The 16,993-nt window shown below is 40.1% G+C and overlaps 1 protein-coding gene across 1 annotated transcript; it reads right to left on the bottom strand.

Moving 5' to 3' along the window:
* Positions 1 to 1,650: 1,650 nt before the first annotated feature.
* On the bottom strand, positions 1,651 to 16,676 carry igsf8 (immunoglobulin superfamily, member 8). Its single transcript, XM_004068680.5, has 8 exons — positions 16,469 to 16,676; positions 16,202 to 16,331; positions 11,334 to 11,714; positions 9,686 to 10,147; positions 7,018 to 7,193; positions 6,687 to 6,939; positions 4,996 to 5,442; positions 1,651 to 3,295 (listed from the first exon to the last, which is right to left on the bottom strand). The coding sequence occupies exons 2-8, from the start codon at positions 16,242 to 16,244 to the stop codon at positions 3,168 to 3,170; spliced, it is 1,890 nt and encodes a 629-aa protein (XP_004068728.1). The 5' UTR covers positions 16,245 to 16,331; positions 16,469 to 16,676; the 3' UTR covers positions 1,651 to 3,167.
* Positions 16,677 to 16,993: the final 317 nt, after the last annotated feature.

The raw sequence follows: 16,993 nt of genomic DNA, 5'->3' as shown, positions 1-16,993 counted from the left end.
TACTTTAAAAATGTTGAAATTAAATCAAATGCACACATTCATTTGTATATTTAGTTTTAAACAAATTGTCGCGGACTGAGTTTAACTTGGCTGTTGGGCCGCGTTAAAAGTTCTGGAGTTCATTGAACGCGTCAAGCAGAGATCTGATTGGCCCTCAGTTCTGTCGCTCAGCCTGTTGTTAGGTAGTTTGGACCAATGGGGTTCAGCTATGGGCCGAAGAAGGGAAATGGGAGGGCTGCAGCGGGAGCAGGGGAATATAAAGTTGGGAGAAGCGCTCTCGTCTCGTCTCGGCGGGAGAGATTCAGGAGTTGCTGAATTAATTGAACGGCGTTAGTTGCGGTCTGCAGTAATCGGAATAAAGAAATTTAAAAGAGGTTAAGTCTCCGTGCCTCAGTGTGGGGAAGGGACACTACATTATTGTATGGCTCTTTCGAAATTACATTTCAAAATATGTGGCATTTATGGCTCTCTTGGCCAAAAAGGTTCCCGACCCCTGCTTTAGATGATAAACGCAGCAAAAGTTTAAATGCATTTCAGCAAATGCCCCCTCCAAGTGCTCGTCTTTCCTTTGGCCAAAAGAGGGCAGAGCAGTCAATACTAACATTAGTAACTACCTGTTAACCATATGGAAACACATATTTGGTAAATAATTTTTTTAAACGTATGTTTTAATCTCTCTAAAAACTGACCTTAAAACCTTTTTTTATCGGAATAGAAAATAAAAAAACTAAGTATTCATGAAATCAAAGTATTTCCTTGTATTTTTTGGTAAATATCAATTCATTTATTCATCTTCTAAATAGTTTTGTCCGTTTTGGGGTCACAGGGCTGCTGGGGCCTATCCTGGCCACTTATGGGCAAAGGCAGGGGAATTCCTGGACAGGTCGCCATTCTGTTGCACGGCTTGGTAAATTAAATAAATGAATTTATTTTAAATATAACATTTTTTATGAAACTGGTACAAAAAAGAATTTTTGTAATGATCTAAACGATTTAAATCAAAGGTGTCCAAACCTTTTGCAAAGAGGGCCAGATTTAGTGAGGTCAACCACTAAATCGGCGTGCTGTATCGCAATGGGAGACATAATATTTCCTCACATAAAACAGAAATACTTCTGAAATTCATATTTGAATATGAATATATTTGAATAGAAAAAAAGTCCATATGGAAACACTACATGTTACTTACAATTACATCCCCACTGTAAACCTATAAATGTAACTCATGTAAACAGGAAAATAACACAAGTGGCTTTGATTGCAGAAACAAATAAAGCTGTTATTCTCTTTTGGCCCTTAAGGCTCTGAAGGTCAATTATCCGGCATCATAACCAATTATAATTTAGCCAATCACAATCAAGAAATGAGTACCCACAGTTCTGAGAAAGCACTGGGGGCCGCATATTAGTATTGATTTGATGACAGGAACCTGGATATTTTAACACAGTCTGCATTTGATCCATGGGGCTGGACTTTGGACATGCCTGATCTAAATAAAGAAAAATACTAGTTATTGGCAAATGACTTATTTTCCTCCTCAAATATTGCAGCTGCATTGTCTTAAATAAATCCATTGGTATGTCCTGTAAATACTACTAGGCAGATATAGTTTTCATGAAAACAGGAAAAAAGGGCAAAGAAAAAGGAAGGTAACATTAAAAATCCAGAGTGGTTTATTTTATTTTACAAGCTGGCAGGTTTTTAAAAGCACCATGAAAAGTGAAAGAAAAACAAACACTGTACATTTCAGCGAACAATAAAGAAACAATCCAAACAAAAGACCTTTGTAAAAGGGTTTCCCACAAAAACATCCCATAAACGTGTGCAGCACCGTCTGCAGCTGACGGTAATGCAATTCTCATAGACAGAGATTGAAGTGAATTATATGTAAGCCGTGCGAGTGTGGGGGGAGGGAGGCAAAATACACTGTAGCCATAAATAGGGATTATAAATGAACACGAACATACCCCCCACCCCCCACATGTGAAATAACGCTCAAATGGCACGTTGCAGCGTTTTTGTGTGCATGTGTGGTCAAACCGTGGGAGGAACCAGATCAAGTTGAATCTGAAACACAGGAGCTCAGGAAGCAGGCTGTAATTTTATTCCTCATGTGCCTGTGAACATCTATTATGAGGGAGCAGCAGTCAGACAGGATGGGATTTTTGCTTCCAGGACAAAAAATAAAAACAGACTGTAACCTTGATTGACCAAAAAGTTACTTCCAAAAGTGAGTTTTTTTTTCAGTGAGCAGTAACAAAATTCTGTGGGCTAACAAGCCTGAATGAGAGGCTTCGATCACATGACCACAGCAGGGAAAAGAATCAACAGGCTTTATTAACCGAACAGTCATATGGCTGTGCTTCTCAGGAAGTCCTCATGCCTGAGGACTGCACGCTTTAAGCAAAACAATCGTTATACTTTGTTCAGAAAACACTTTTTTTTCACATTGTAGCTTTAAAACCACACTCAGGAAACAAGAAATCTCACAAATATAAATATGAAGAAAAAAAATAAGATTAGCCAGAAGATGATAACTTTTAATGAAACCACAGCCTTTTGTCCCAGTAGGATTTTTTTTTAAACTATTGTTTAAGTGCTAAATGTGAAAACAGAGCTGGACTCCATGGGTTGGACTGGCTGGTGTTGGGGTCCTGGAGGCTAAAGTGATCCAGTCAGCATTCATGTGACAGTCAGCATCAGTGGTTTAATCATACTCAAACGTGCACATTGTTGGATTATTTTGGGAGGGGGAAATGAAAAAGTTTAACATTTTTCAATAATAAAACGGAACATTTTTGCATTTTAAATTATGATCCACATACATCATCAAGTAAACTTTAGAGGGACTTACAGAGAGAAGTACAGACTTGACACAAACTGCAGAAACTACACAAATTGAAGCTTTTTTGTCAACCACTTTCCTCGTTCTTTACATATAGAGTCCATAGAAAGTGTATATAGCGTTGCTATAAAGAATCTAGGCTTGAATGCCTGATGGTGCATCATCAAACTGTAACGTTTGCATATAAAAATACAAGAGAATTCATTTTTTGGCATTATTTGTAAGACTGTAAGTCAGAAAACGTCTATGATGTTAAAGTCCTTTCTGCCTTCTCAATGACCCATCAGCTCCCAGACAGCCAGGAGGAAACGGTGAGAACCCTCTATTTGCGACCACGCTGTTTGGCCAGACGGTTCATGAAGCAGCAGGTCACGGTGCTGATGATGAGGATGCAGATGAATAATGCGGACGAGACTCCCACCACCAGAGGGATGAGGAGGAGGTCGGCAGCTGAAAGAAAAAGAGAGATAAAAAAGACATTTTGAATAAAAAATTTTATTTTTAATCACGTTCTTTGTTTTATGATGCTGTTTTTCTGTTCCCGATCATGACCTACTAAAGGGTTTTTTGTGTTCATGCATGAAGAAAATAATTTGGCAAGACTCACTCTACAAAACTATGGATTCGGCTTAGTTCAAAAGACAAATATTAGTTTTTTCAAAAGGAATTTTATATGTCAAGCTTTACTAACCCTGCTTTAAATCCTTACAGACACACTCCAATAAAAAAAATATATGTTTTTGGTGTTTTAACATGTTTTTGGGCATTTTTCTAATGATAGAGGACATATATGAAAAAAATAATAATCTTAAAATTGCATTTCTGCGTATATCATTATTGAAATTGTTGTGAATCAGGAACGAACGAAGAAATTCTGTTTGAAAAAAACCTTTTTTGTGACGTAGAAAATACACAGAGTGGGCCACAAAGTCCCTGCTTCCCTCCATTCTTATGCAGACTAATAGATCCATTCACATCTTTGTTTTCCCCGTCTGAGCTGGTCTCTGGATCAAAACTGTACAGCTGGATGGCTCCAAAATGTCACGCCATTCTTGTTGCAACGGTAATGTTAGGTTGGGGGTGTGAGGAGCTGTAAGCTAGCGGGAGAGAGTGTCTAAATAGAAAGCTCTCAGCAACGGCGAGGGGAAGGGGGGTAGGGTTGCTTCACGCCAACGGTCCCGCCCACAACTCAGAGGTGAATTTCTAATGAACTCTTGCTGCTCTGCAGAAACTATGTCCAAGAAAACAACACAGGTTTTTAAATTTTGGCTAGAAATCATCATCAGAACTTGAGGACCACTGAGAACGCTTTGAAATTAGATAAAAAGATGATTGGAATGGATCTTATGTTTACCTTAAGTTAAAGAGTTTTTATTAAAAAAAAAAAAAATTCTTAAAAAAATGTGCTTCCACGCTAGTATAATCATGTGTGAAGTTTTCTGTGCACAAACATTCCATGATCCTACTCTGTATTTTATATTTTGTTATTTTGACTGCACTGATCTAGAAAACATGCCTAAAAATAAGGCTGCACCTCTGTTGGGCTAATATTCACATTAATTAAACTCAAAAGCCCTTTCATAAGGTGTGTTTCAATGATATTTAATTACTGTGTCCTACATACTGCTATTTAAAGTTTAATCAGTGACAAGTGTGACTGAGTAGATCAAGATAAGAATGTGTTGTAGGTCGAGGTTAAGAGTAAATAATTAAAATTTACACTGGCTGTCATCCAACCTGGAACCAAAGGTTGAAAGTTTGACCCTTCTTTAATCCCCAGCTTTGATCCTCAGAGCTAGAATACCTTTGATGAGAACCAAATGCTCTTTTAACCCCAAAAAACATCAATAGAACTGCACCCTGCTGTGGTTTGCTCAAATAAAACTACAAATGTGCGGATACAGGTAAAGGATCATTTTGGTTTGTGTGTGAAGCCCCAATTGGACCCCTAATGTGAATTTGTAGTGACTTTTGGACGTAATCACTGTTCGCACAGCATGCATGCTTCAATCACATTCTGACTCACAGAAACTAAATAGAGAATTGTTTGGGACAGGTTTGAGACACCCACAGGATTGTTTTGAAAACAATTTGCATGTTGAATGTTTGCAAGTTTCCATTTGAGTAACCTGTCATGGGGGGGCTCTTACCTCTTGCGTACAGGTAAACAGTCACTGCGTTTGACTCTGCTTTGGCCCCAGTGCTGTACCAGGCTCCATGTGGGTCCTGCCCCCATGCTTCAGCATGGCACGAGTACACACCCTGGTCTTCCATCGTCGCCATGTGGATCCTCAGTCTGTAGGTGACGGCTGACAGGCGGTCGATGCTAATTTCACTGCTGTTGATGTAGATTTTTGCCACACCGTTGTACATGAGAGCAGCCATCAGTGTAGGTCTTTCCACATCCGCAGGTTCCGGTAGACTGTTTTGCGATTCAACCGGACCTGGTTTGGGGATCGGTCTCCGGAACCACTGGATCAGAGCCTGGGGGGCAGAACCTGTGGTTTTGATGGTGGTGTTGCAGACTAAAGTGATGGTGCTGCCCCGCTTGAGTAGAGGGCCCTGAGGAATCTGAGCCACAGCTGAAATCAGAATGTCTGGGAAAAGACGGCAAATTAAATCAATCAATGATATAGGTTACAGTGAAAATTATTATTTTTTACTGTTTACATCTTTTAAAAGTGTAGTCAATGTGGATAAAAGACAACTTTTGACTTGCACCAAAAAAAAAAGTTATAACTATTTTACAAAAATTATATTATTGACTCCAATTTCAGAAACATTTATTACAAATTTAGAGGCATGTCAGTGGGTTTTTAGCACAACAAGCTAATTGTAGCGCGCTAAAATGTTAACAAGCAACAGTTTCATTGAAACGTTTTTTTAGGAAATCTCACTGCAAATAACTACACCGTTGTAGGTGTACGAATAGTTGCTGATGTCAGAGGTCAAGGAGAATGGTCAGAATGGTTCCAGCAGATAGAAACGCAACAGGAACTCAAATAACCACTGGTTACAACTCTGGTTTGCAGAAGAGCATCTCTGAATGCACAACACATCTAACCTAGAGACACATTGACTACAGCAGCAGAAGCCACTTCTGTCAGCAAGGAACAGGAAACTGAAGCTACAATTCACACAGATTCATCACAATTGTACAACAGAAGATTGGAAAAACGTTGTCTGGTCTGATTAGTCTCCATTTCTGCTGCAATATTAAGGGTCAGAATTTGGCATCAACAACATAAAATCATGGATCCATCCTGCTTTGAATCAACGGTTCAGGCTGCTGGGGGTGGTACAATGGTGTGTGGGGGATATTTTTTAGCATACTTTGGGCCCTTTATTGTTGCTGACCATGTCCATCCCTTCATGACCACAGTGTACCATCTTCTGATGGCTATCTCCCAGCAGTTGGAATCATCTCAGACTGGTGTCTTGAATATGACAATGAGTTCACTGCACTCAAATGACCTCCACAGTCACCAGATCTCAACCCAATAGAGAACCTTTGGGATGTGAGCAGGAGATCGGCATCATGGATGTGCAGCCGACAAATCTGCAGCAACTGTGTGATGCTATCATGTCAATATGGAATTTTTCTAGGACATTGTTGAATCAATGGTACCAAGGATTGAGACAGTTCTGAAGGCAAAACTATTATAATATACCAATGAAAAAGTTTAGCTCCTAAAATATATGTGTGTGTTAGCTAAAGATTCTGGACCACACCGCTTCAGTTCAATAAGAAAAGACTAACAACGACTGTAAAGATCACAATTTAACCAGCTGGTCCCAGTGCGTAATGAGGCTCATGGGTAATCTAGATTTTGAGACTCACCTTTGGTCTTCAGGTTGACAGTGACCCCCTCTGACCTCTGGGTGATGGTTGCGGGTGTGGAGAGGGCCGGATGTTTCCTGCCAGCGTACACACTGACCACACAGCGGTACACGCCGGAGTCGGCAGGCCTGGCTGAGAACAGCTTCAGGGAGAACTTCCCCTCTGATACTTTCTCCATGGAGCCATCGTCAGCTCTGCTGCTGTCGTCTCCCCAGCTCACAATGCCATCCGGGCTCATGCGGGCCACCTCAACCTGAACAGGAAGTGGGGTGTCACTTTGTGGGTCAATTCTCGGAATTGGTGAATGTGTAGACAAAAGGATTAGCCGTACCTCAACACCTCCACTACTGACTGCATCGCCACTCACAGATCCTCTTCTCATCCACTGAACCAGCAGCCCTGAATTTACCTCTGGGGGCAGCCCCAGAACCTCGCAGGTCAAGATCAGACGGGAGCCAACCTGGAGGGTCACCTCCCCTCTGGGAGATGTTACACTCAGGGTCTCGGCTGCAGAAAAAGAACAAAAGAAGGCTTTAGAAGATGCTGAGAACCAGAGAGTCCTTCGAGTGAAAAGCCACAGGCAGACAGACGGTGGCAGTTAAAGTCATGAGCAATAAGTGCAAGTGGTTCTTCTGGGATGTCAAGAGTGCCTTTTCTAGTAAATCATTCATTTGGCGTCTAAGTGAAAATGGATCTTTCCTTAAAACTGTGCACCCATGCAAAAAGCATTTTACCAGAGTGACTGCTAACTCTAAAAGCTTTAAGGTTTCCTCTTAAATCACTGCAAATTATGCAAATTTGTCTTTAAAATACAGCCTGACACATGTAAAAGAAAAAAAACTTCTGATATTAAAAACATCTATTTAACAAATCTGCATTTTCTGAAGTGTCAGTTTCACCCAAAAACACAAAAATAATCTGGTTCTGCAAACTCAACAACATTATTTTTAGCCTGTGTGGGAAGGCAGTGGTAAAACACTAGCACAGATGTGTGTGCAAAGACTCATCACAAAACCACACACCAAGGGGAGGCAGGCCATCATGTAGAATGGGGCTCCTCAGTGGTGGTCTGTTAAAACAATGCACACAAGTGAAACGATAAACGCTTCATGTTCGGCCTCAATTTCTTAGCTTAAAAAAATATATAACAATGGAAAAAATAAAAACCTCATAGCTGCTGCTGTGTGTTTGCATAAACTGAGAAAATACCAAACAGCAACGAGCCACAAACGCTCAAAACCTACGCTCTGACAAAACCTTACAGTGAGCATGTGCGCACTGATGACATGTGCACAGAGTTAACCTTTCCTTCCAGCCTGTTCAAGGTAGCGTTTGAAAAGAAGTCACAGTTTAAAGAGTACGGACACATACTTCTGATAGTAATTCCTGCAGGAGCTCAGAGCCCAAAGTGGAAGAAAAGATCATTTAATCCGTTAGATCTACAGAAAGGCCCCAAGCGATGCTGTGGATTCATCATGCAGCTGGAACTAAACATTTAACTTTTCTGACGTTCTGAGAAGAGGAAGTTTTTAAGAGACTAACATCAAACTAGATCAGATGTAAATTGTATAACAAAGACGTACATGTTTGCAAGTGAATGCATCAGAATGGAGCAGAGCAGGGAGCTTGTGACCTGTCAATTGTATTTTCTATGACACTGCTACAAACATTTTCAAATGGCATTTTTGCATCTGCTTCGGATTTACAACGAAAATTATACTCAGAAATGCAGTTTTAAGCATAAGTTTCTTTATATAATGTCTTTCATAATCAGAAGAAGAACATGCTGAAAAAGCACCTTTTTCATCAGAGTGGGTCCTGAAATGTCTCACCTCTTTTTTTCTATATGTTTCAAAAAGGTTTATGGCATCTTCCAACAACAATCTGACAGAATTTGAGGCAGTCAAATCTTTATCTTTATCTGATCTTTTTACAGTCAGATCAGTCCAATCTTTTTACATTTGCATTTTTAGCAAATCAGTTCTTCACATTAAAACAACAGATTAAAACTAACAAGAAAATGTCAGATTACAGGTAGAAAAATAACCTAACAGATACAATTCTTCACTACTAAACTCAAGAATTCTGCCATTTCGATTAAAAAAACATGTTAAGCGCGTGCTTTACCCTCTTCTATGTGTTTGTCTAAAAATATATGAGGGTGTGTGGTCTGCAGAAAGCAAATGAAATGCAAATGTTTTCTCACGTGTCAATGAACTTGCAGGATCATCATGCAGACGACGACAACTGCTACGTTGGTTTTATGCAGCACAAAAGTTGATATAAAGTGGTGGTCTGTGTGAAGATAATAACTCCATAGCAACATGCTTTTGCACATCAGAAGCTGATGCATATTTGAGTTTATTTTTGAGGCACTTCCTAAAAAAAATGAAGGTTTGGCAAACTATTTTGACAAACTTTGAAGTAGACCAAAAAAGATCTTGGTGTATTCCCTAAGGTTTTACAGGAAAGTTTAAAATAACCACAGATCTTGTTTTCTCTCTTCAAGTCAAATCTCATTTGCACAAAGTTTATTTCAGGTCCAAATACTTTCAAGAAAAAGTAAAGTTTGTACATCTGCTCCTTAGATTTTATGCTATTTTAATACTTTTTTTTTTGGACTGAGGTCTGTGCCACATTTATTTCATGTTTCATTTGTGAGACAGAAAGCAATCAAATTATAAAGAGAGCAGTTTAGTGCTCTCATGAGCTTGTTAAGCTAAACCGGATCCCTTTTTGTACTTTTATTCTGCAAAGTAGTCTTTTTGGGTCATTATTTTTAGAATATAAAAAATGGAAATCCAGCTTGTTTAAAATGCATTTGAGTGATCTTAATAAAACTCTGAAAATGATGGATTATCATTGATCTAAACTTGAGTATCGTAGCCTTTTACTATACAAACCCCCCTCCCCCACATGAAAACAATCCGCTCTTGTTCACTGTGCTTGTTGTGACAGTCGCTCTTGCCTCAGTGACACACTTTCTCTCTTACACTGACCTAACTGTTGGACGGTCAAATTCCCGATGTCCAGCGTCCTCTGGGCGATCTTCTGCCACGACCGATCAGGATCCCGGATCCACTGAGAGGCCTCGCAGAAGTAGGAGCCGCTGTCCTCGGGCCTCACCGCCCCCATGCTCATCACGTACACGCCCTGCCCGCTCTCCCCGTTCCGCTTCTCCAGCCGGATCTCCCCATCGTCGTAGCGTTTCTTGTAGGAGCCCCCGGGCACCACCCCCAGGAGCTTATCGATGGAGATGATCTCCCTGGTGGTGCTGACCTCCCCTCCAGCGGCGCCGCTCGAGCCCTCCCCTCCTCCCCTCTTTCCAAAGGTGATGGAGAGATGCGTGAGCTGCTCCGATTGGATGTTGGCCGAGCAGGTGAGGGTCAGCTCCGCCCCCTCGGGCACAGCCTGGCCTGTGAGGGAGCGGGTGTAGCTAATCTGGAGGGTGTCGGGAATCACTGCAGACGAAACACGGCGAGTTCCATCACAGCAAACAGGCAGGAGACAGACAGGAGAAGAAAACTGTTATTTTTCTCTTTATTTTTCCTCGGCTGTGGCTTTTTTATGTTTAGAGCTCTAAAGCAAAAGTTATCAAGTCATTTTTTATGGTTCAAGCTTTTAACCAGGATAAAAAAAGCTAAAAAAGCAAAGATTTAAAGGTTTTATGATGCTCGGGAGCTAAACTAACACCCAAAATGTTGCAAGCGTAGCACCAATTTTTTCAACCACAACAAAAAAAAAATAGAAATTTATGGTGGAAACTATCTGAACTATATTAGACAACCTAAGCACATCAGTCCAACAAGAACAACAGGAACAGGAAATTTATTTTTATAAAAAGGATTTCCCCTCATCTGAACTAAACATAATGTCTATGAAAGTTTTGTACGATGCCAACAGTCTCAAAGATAAAGGAGTTTTACTCTTCTCTCTTTTTATATTATTCACTCATTTTTGGCCCTTTGGCTTAAAGGGAATTACTCGAAGTTTAATTAAATAACGTTTGAGGTAATATTCATTTAGTAAAAAACGTTTTGTTATGTATGTTGAGATTTTTACCATGTCAGATAACTGAGCAAAGTTATGGCAGAAGGTTTAATCTTCTGGGAAAGTGCTTTATTATTTGAAAAAGCTTAAAGCACATATCTTTATCATAACAAGGTGTATTTAATTTGAAAGGGCCATGTTTGTGCTTCTATCAAAAGCAAAAAAAGTTAAAATTGTTATATAAATAACAAAATGAATGGCTTAATGGCCACAAAAACATTAATAAAGTGTATTTTTCTCAACAGTTGTGGGATTTTGCGGTTCTAGCTGGGTTTTCATCAGTAAGAAACGCTTGTTTAGCGTTAAAAGTCTTAGACCATTGCTGAAAGAGCTTGTCTTTTTTGTTTTATATACCTTTACGGTAAATTTTGGGACAAATAGTTATGAGAAAACATTTCAATCAAGTACCAGTTTATATTTTTCCCTGAGAAATTCTGAACTCCAAAATAGTTTGTTGCTGCAAATATTTATCTCAAAAATACATTTTTTTTAAAAAGACATTTAAATATTTTATTACTGATCTGCTCTAAATAAAACAGTTTGACATGGGATCAATATTTTTTCATTCATAGAGAGTTTTACTTTGAAGGATCATACCTTTTACAGCTATTGTTGCGCTGTAGTTTCCCTGGTAGGTGCTGTCCGTGCTCGGGGTGTAGCACTCATACTTGCCCTGGTCTTCAGCCCGGAGCCTCTGGATCACCAGTCGGACCTTGTCCCCCGAGTCCCTCTCCACCCTCACCTCCCCGTTCCTGACCCGGCTCTGGAACGGCGCATAAGGAAAGCCTTTGTCCCTGGTGGACACCACTCCCATCTGCCTCCCGCCGGCGTTGTCTCTGTAAAGGAACCACTCAAACTCCTGGGTGCGTGACCCTTCAAACCCCGACACGGTGCAGGGTAGCGCAAGAGGGAACCCAGCAACGCGGAATAGGGGTCCAGACGGAAGGGTCACGTCGCGGCCCACGGCGCTCTGGAGCACTGAGAGAAAACACAAAGAGATGGGCAGATCAATGCTGTGAGCTGAAGAACGATTAACAGAGAATCATCACATTAAACAGCTGTAGTGAAGAGACACCACTCAAATCCTACAAGATTTGCAACCTGCGGCTGCGGAGCTACATGTGGCTGAACAAAAAAGAAAAGAAAATACTTTAATCGAAAAAAAAAAAACACGTTTTTTTTAGACTCATCAAGTGAAACAAAAGAGTCAGATTGTCACATTTTGACAAGTTTTTAGGTGGACCACAAAAAATTAATTTGAGGTCAGTAAGAACAATTTACAAATTTCTGGCTGAGATGCATCAACAACAAAAAAAATTGGTATATTTTATTTATATATTTAATTTATTTCATTGTATCCATGCTGACATCACACTACCGCATTTACTCCATTGAGATCATGCTTTTATTTTGAAAGGAAGCCATGTGAACCTCGGTCAAAGTAATAGTTTAACTTTCTAATTTTTAATTTTTTAATTTTTTTTTTAAACAGTTCATGTTTATGATTTATTAACGCCAAAAAAACAATAAATTATTCATAATTATTATAATAAAAAAACATGAATACAAAATGAGTGTCTTCTTTTTCTAAAGGTTCACTTTGTGGCTCCTACTGGCTTGTTGTCAGAAAGAAATCGATCCAAATGACTAAGTGTTGAAGGTAGACGGGGCAAAGAGAAGTCTGTATTTTCTGCAGTGTGTTCTATCAGAAAAAAAAAAACTACACAATGTCAAAAAAACACAAACCAGGTTCATAGAGACTGTCAGGCACATTGTGTACCCTACTAATTTAATGAGATTGAGATTTTAACCTTTAAAAATCTCAGGGGTTTTTTGTAAATTCATTAGAACTAAATGTTCCAAATATTTGCAAATACCAAAATTAAATGAAATAATTCTTCTTGTCATTGTTATTTTGACTCCTAAAGACTTGCAGAATAACTAACAGTGGTGGACAAAATTGTTGGTACCCCTCAGTTACAGAAAGAGAGTCCACAATGCTCACTGAAATGACTTGAAACGTTCAAAAGTAACAATAAAGTAAAATTTATTGAAAATTAAACAATCAAAATCAGCCATTACTTTTGAGTTGTTGATTAACAGAATTATTTCAAAAAACAAACTAATGAAATAGGGCTGGACAAAAATGATGGTACCCATAACTTAATATTTTGTTGCACAACCTTTTGAGGCAATCGCTGAAATTAAACGGTTTCTGTATTTGTCAATGAACCTTCTGCACCTGTCCACAGGTATTTTGGCCCACTCCTCATGAGCAACTGCTCCAGTTGTCTCAGGTTTGACGGGTGTCTTCTCCAAATAGCATGTTTCAGCTCCTTCTACAGATGTTCAATGGGATTCAGATCTGGGCTCATTGAAGGCCACTTCAGAATAGTCCAACGCTTTTTTCTGAGCCATTCTTGGGGTTTTTTGGCTGTGTGTTTTGGATGGTTGTCCCGTTGGAAGACCCATGACCTGTAACTGAGACCAAGCTTTCTGACACTAGGCAGCACATTTCTATCCAGAATCTTGAGATTTCATTTTACCTTGCTATAACTTCAAGACACCCTGTCCCAGATGCAGCAAAGCAGCCCCAAAACAGAACTGAGCCTCCTCCATGTTTCACAGTAGGGACAGTGTTATTTTGGTTGTATGCTTCATTTTTGAGTCTACAAACATAGAGTTGATGTGCCTTACCCAAAAGCTCCAGTTTTGTCTCATCTGTCCAAAGGACATTTTTCCAGAAGCTTTGTGGCTTGTCAACATGCATTTTTGCAAATTCCAGTCTGGCTTTTTTCTGATTTCCTTTCAACAGTGGTGTCCTCCTTGGTCGTCTCCCATGAAGTCCACTCTGGCTCAAACAACGACAAATGGTGCGATCTGACACTGATGTACCTTGATCTAGGAGTTCACCTTTAATGTCTTTGGAGTTTGTTCTGGGCTCTTTGGATACAGTTCCAACTATCCGTCTCCTCAATTTGTCATCAATTTTCCTCTTTCGGTCACGTCTAGGGAGGTTGGCTACTGTCCCGTGGGTCTTAAACTTCTGAATAATATGTGCCACTGTCATCGCAGGAACGTCAAGCTGCTTGAGATGGTTTTATAGCCTTTACCTTTACGATGTTTGTCTATAATTTTGTTTCTAAAGTCCTGGGACAATTCTCTCCTTTTGTTTTTTTAAATAATTCTGTTAATCAACAACTCAAAGGTAATGGCTGTTTTTGATTATTGAATTTTTAATAAATTTTACTTTATTGTTACTTTTGAACATTTCAAGTCATTTCAGTGAGCATTGTGGACTTTCTTTCTTTAACTGAGGGGTACCTACCAACAATTTAGTCCACCACTGTCTGTGAGATTTAAATTGAATAAAAAAGAGCCAAATAAATTTTTAAATTAAAATGTGGCAACATAAGATTGTTAACTAGCAAATCCTGATCTCAATGATGCAAATTTGATTATTTTTCTTTCCTTCAGAGGTTTCTACAGAACAGATGTGCTGTTTTTTCTTTTTCAAGAAAAGACAGAACAGCGTTTTAATATTGAGGGGATCAGACTAAAATATTTTCAGAGCTGTAAATGGAACAGAAACAGAGAAGGAAACAGTTTTAGTCAGGTTTATTTCAGAAGTTTTATTTAGAGAGAAAGAGAAAAAAACACTTAAAAGTGTGCAGGAAAGGCAGGTCCAGATTTATCCAGCCCTATGGGGGGGTGCATGTAGAATAGGTTTGGGGTTTAATATCCAACCAAGCTCCTAAAATGCTTAGAAAACCATGGTGGCATCATCATAAGTCTGCTATTTACCGGGCTTGGGACAGCCACAGGTTTGCACCCTGTTGAAGCTGCATTCACCTTTTTTTATAATGTCTCTCAATTTGTCCATCTATCTGTCTGTCCGTCTAATGTTTTTTGTCTTTTATTTTATTTTTGTATTTATATTGTTGTTTTACGATTCTTAAAGTCGCTTTTCCCTCAGAAGAAGAGAGCAAGTATTTACGCGCTTGTCAGAATCATACAAAGAAAACATGAATATTTCAAGCATCAGTAGCTCCAACTGGTGCTTGGTAAGGGGATATTTTAGAATGTCCGTCATTATTTCTTTGCGGCAGTGTAGACGCTACTTGGCGTCTATCTTCTTCGCTGGTATGTGTGCTCAGCAAGGCAGTTTTGTGTTTGAGCGCCCCCAAGTTGTGTTTTACTGTAACTTCAGAAGCTCCAGACACGTGTGCAAAAGCGCCATTCTCATTGGTCGAATAGATTTCGACGCGACGCGTCGAAAAAAAAAAAACGAACCCGAGGCGGTTTTTTTTTTTTTGACGCTTTGGCGCTTGGCGTTTTTTCGCCTCGGTGTGCACACTCACATTGGTGCCCTTTGTTTAGTCACGAGGCGTTAAACGTCGGCGAAAATCGCCGGCGAAATTCGTCCCGGTGTGAACAGGCCTTTATACATAAAATATAATCAGAAGCAACAAGGCTTTTGTTATCATTCAGAATGGAATAAATTAGCTTTCTGCTAAACTGTTACAGCAGCACATGGGGCCTCTGAGAGACATTTTCAGTGCTTAAACAAAAGATCCACTAAGCGGAAAACCCAAATATTAAAAACAATTAGGCAAAAACATTCACAGTGACCTCACAGCAACAATAACTGACCTGCACAGCAAGATTTACGAGACGGGACTGTTTCACAATCCCAGTGTGTGTTTGTTTGTGTTGAGAGAGTGAGAAAGTTGTGAGACCATTGGAGGTTTCCCACAGGCCCGATGACAGCACCACCGTGATGACATGGGAGACTAGTGGGAAGCTTAAGCGGATCAAGTCCTAATTAACATTGGGCTTGGCTGGGGGGACACCCTGCTCAATACTGTCTGGATTAGACACAACGAGGGGGGAGTCCGCTTCTACACACATGCACCAATGAATGCTGGATTTCTGGCTGATCCATTTCTGTCCCGAAACAAGATCCCACCCAGCTCTGGCTTCAAAATGTAGCTCTGAATGTCATTCATGTCATAATCCAAATGATTAGCATAAGATCCATTTTAGTCAGTACTTTTGTATTACATTATTGCAACAAAACGTATTGTATTTAAAAAAGAATAATAAGTAATCCTGATATTAGAAGGGGAAATGTTAGAAACACTTAATAAAAAAACTTAAGCTGTTTCAACTATTAATATAAGTATCTAACCTCGGTTGCGCGTGATAAAGTTCGTTTTTTCGAGTTTACCTGAACGTCACGCTGGCACTTGTAGCATAATGCTTAAATTTATGGAAAACGATTAAATCTATATTCAGTGCGATTTAACAACGTGAAATAAAAATAAATCATCCTTAAGAACGTGTTATTACAATAGGTAATACAAAATAAAGAATAAAAAAGGCTTACTATTGTAGAAACTTAAATAAACGAGCTACAACCAAGCTCGTGACAGATGGCGAGTCGCAGTCGCTGATGAACTCACCCCAGTGCACGAGCAGCAAGATCGCCGTCTTCATCTGAGCCATCTCCGTCCTCCTCGCCTCCACGCGGACTCAGTCTCAGACAGATCCCCGTTTACCGCCGATCATGGTTCAGACCGCCGCGTGCTTCGTCTGAGGCCGGAGGAGAAAAAAAAAAAACAAACAAACACGAGAATGAATGCAGGTTCAGGCTGAGACAGCAGCGTTCAGCCAGCAGACTACTGATTGGCGGAGCGAGTATAAATATGCAAAGCTGCACTTCTAATCACCTCATTCATGCATCACCGCATCCCCATCACGTATCGATACCGCGCGTCCCAGTTTTCTCTTGTTTTTGGGCGGGATCGGAGCGCCTCGAGAAACACGGTCGAGCCTGGCTAGTCCAGAGAGCATGACAGTGAGGGAGGGGGGTTGGGGACCGCGACTGTTTGTTTGTGGGTGTGCGTTCGTTTGAAGGTGGGGGAGGCGTGGTTGGTCAGAAAAGGGGAGGAGCATGTGTGCTGAACACAACGATGCGGTCAAGCAGGTGCCATTGGCTGCGAAAGGGACGCTGACCCTCTAAACCAATCAAGAATTAAAATGAGAATAGTGTAATACCACGATAAACCACAAGAGGGAAGCAAACACAGATGTATTTATCAAACCACAGTACAGTGCTCTGATTTGACCTGAAAGGGTTTTTTTAGGCTAGATCCAATTTCTCAGCAGAAAATAACATTTTTTTTACAAGTAAATAACACAGCACCGCAAAAAATGGACATTCCTTGAACCCGGCTGTTATTTTTTCCACTAAT

Source organism: Oryzias latipes, chromosome 5, assembly GCF_053564925.1.
Source record: "Oryzias latipes strain Hd-rR chromosome 5, Olatipes_Hd-rR_3.1".
NCBI classification, from domain to species: Eukaryota; Metazoa; Chordata; class Actinopteri; order Beloniformes; family Adrianichthyidae; genus Oryzias; species Oryzias latipes.
The sequence above is the reverse complement of the archived record's forward strand: the minus strand, read 5'-3'. Positions and strand labels throughout refer to the sequence as shown.

Excerpts from the sequence above, each read along its gene's own strand:
- igsf8 (XM_004068680.5), bottom strand. The coding sequence starts at position 16,244 with ATGGCTCAGATGAAGACGGCGATCTTGCTGCTCGTGCACTGGG. Across the intron at positions 10,148-11,333 it reads CGCAACAATAGCTGTAAAAG|TGATTCCCGACACCCTCCAG; the intron begins GTATGATCCTTC and ends TTTCGTCTGCAG. Across the intron at positions 7,194-9,685 it reads TTTGACCGTCCAACAGTTAG|CCGAGACCCTGAGTGTAACA; the intron begins GTCAGTGTAAGA and ends CTTTTTCTGCAG.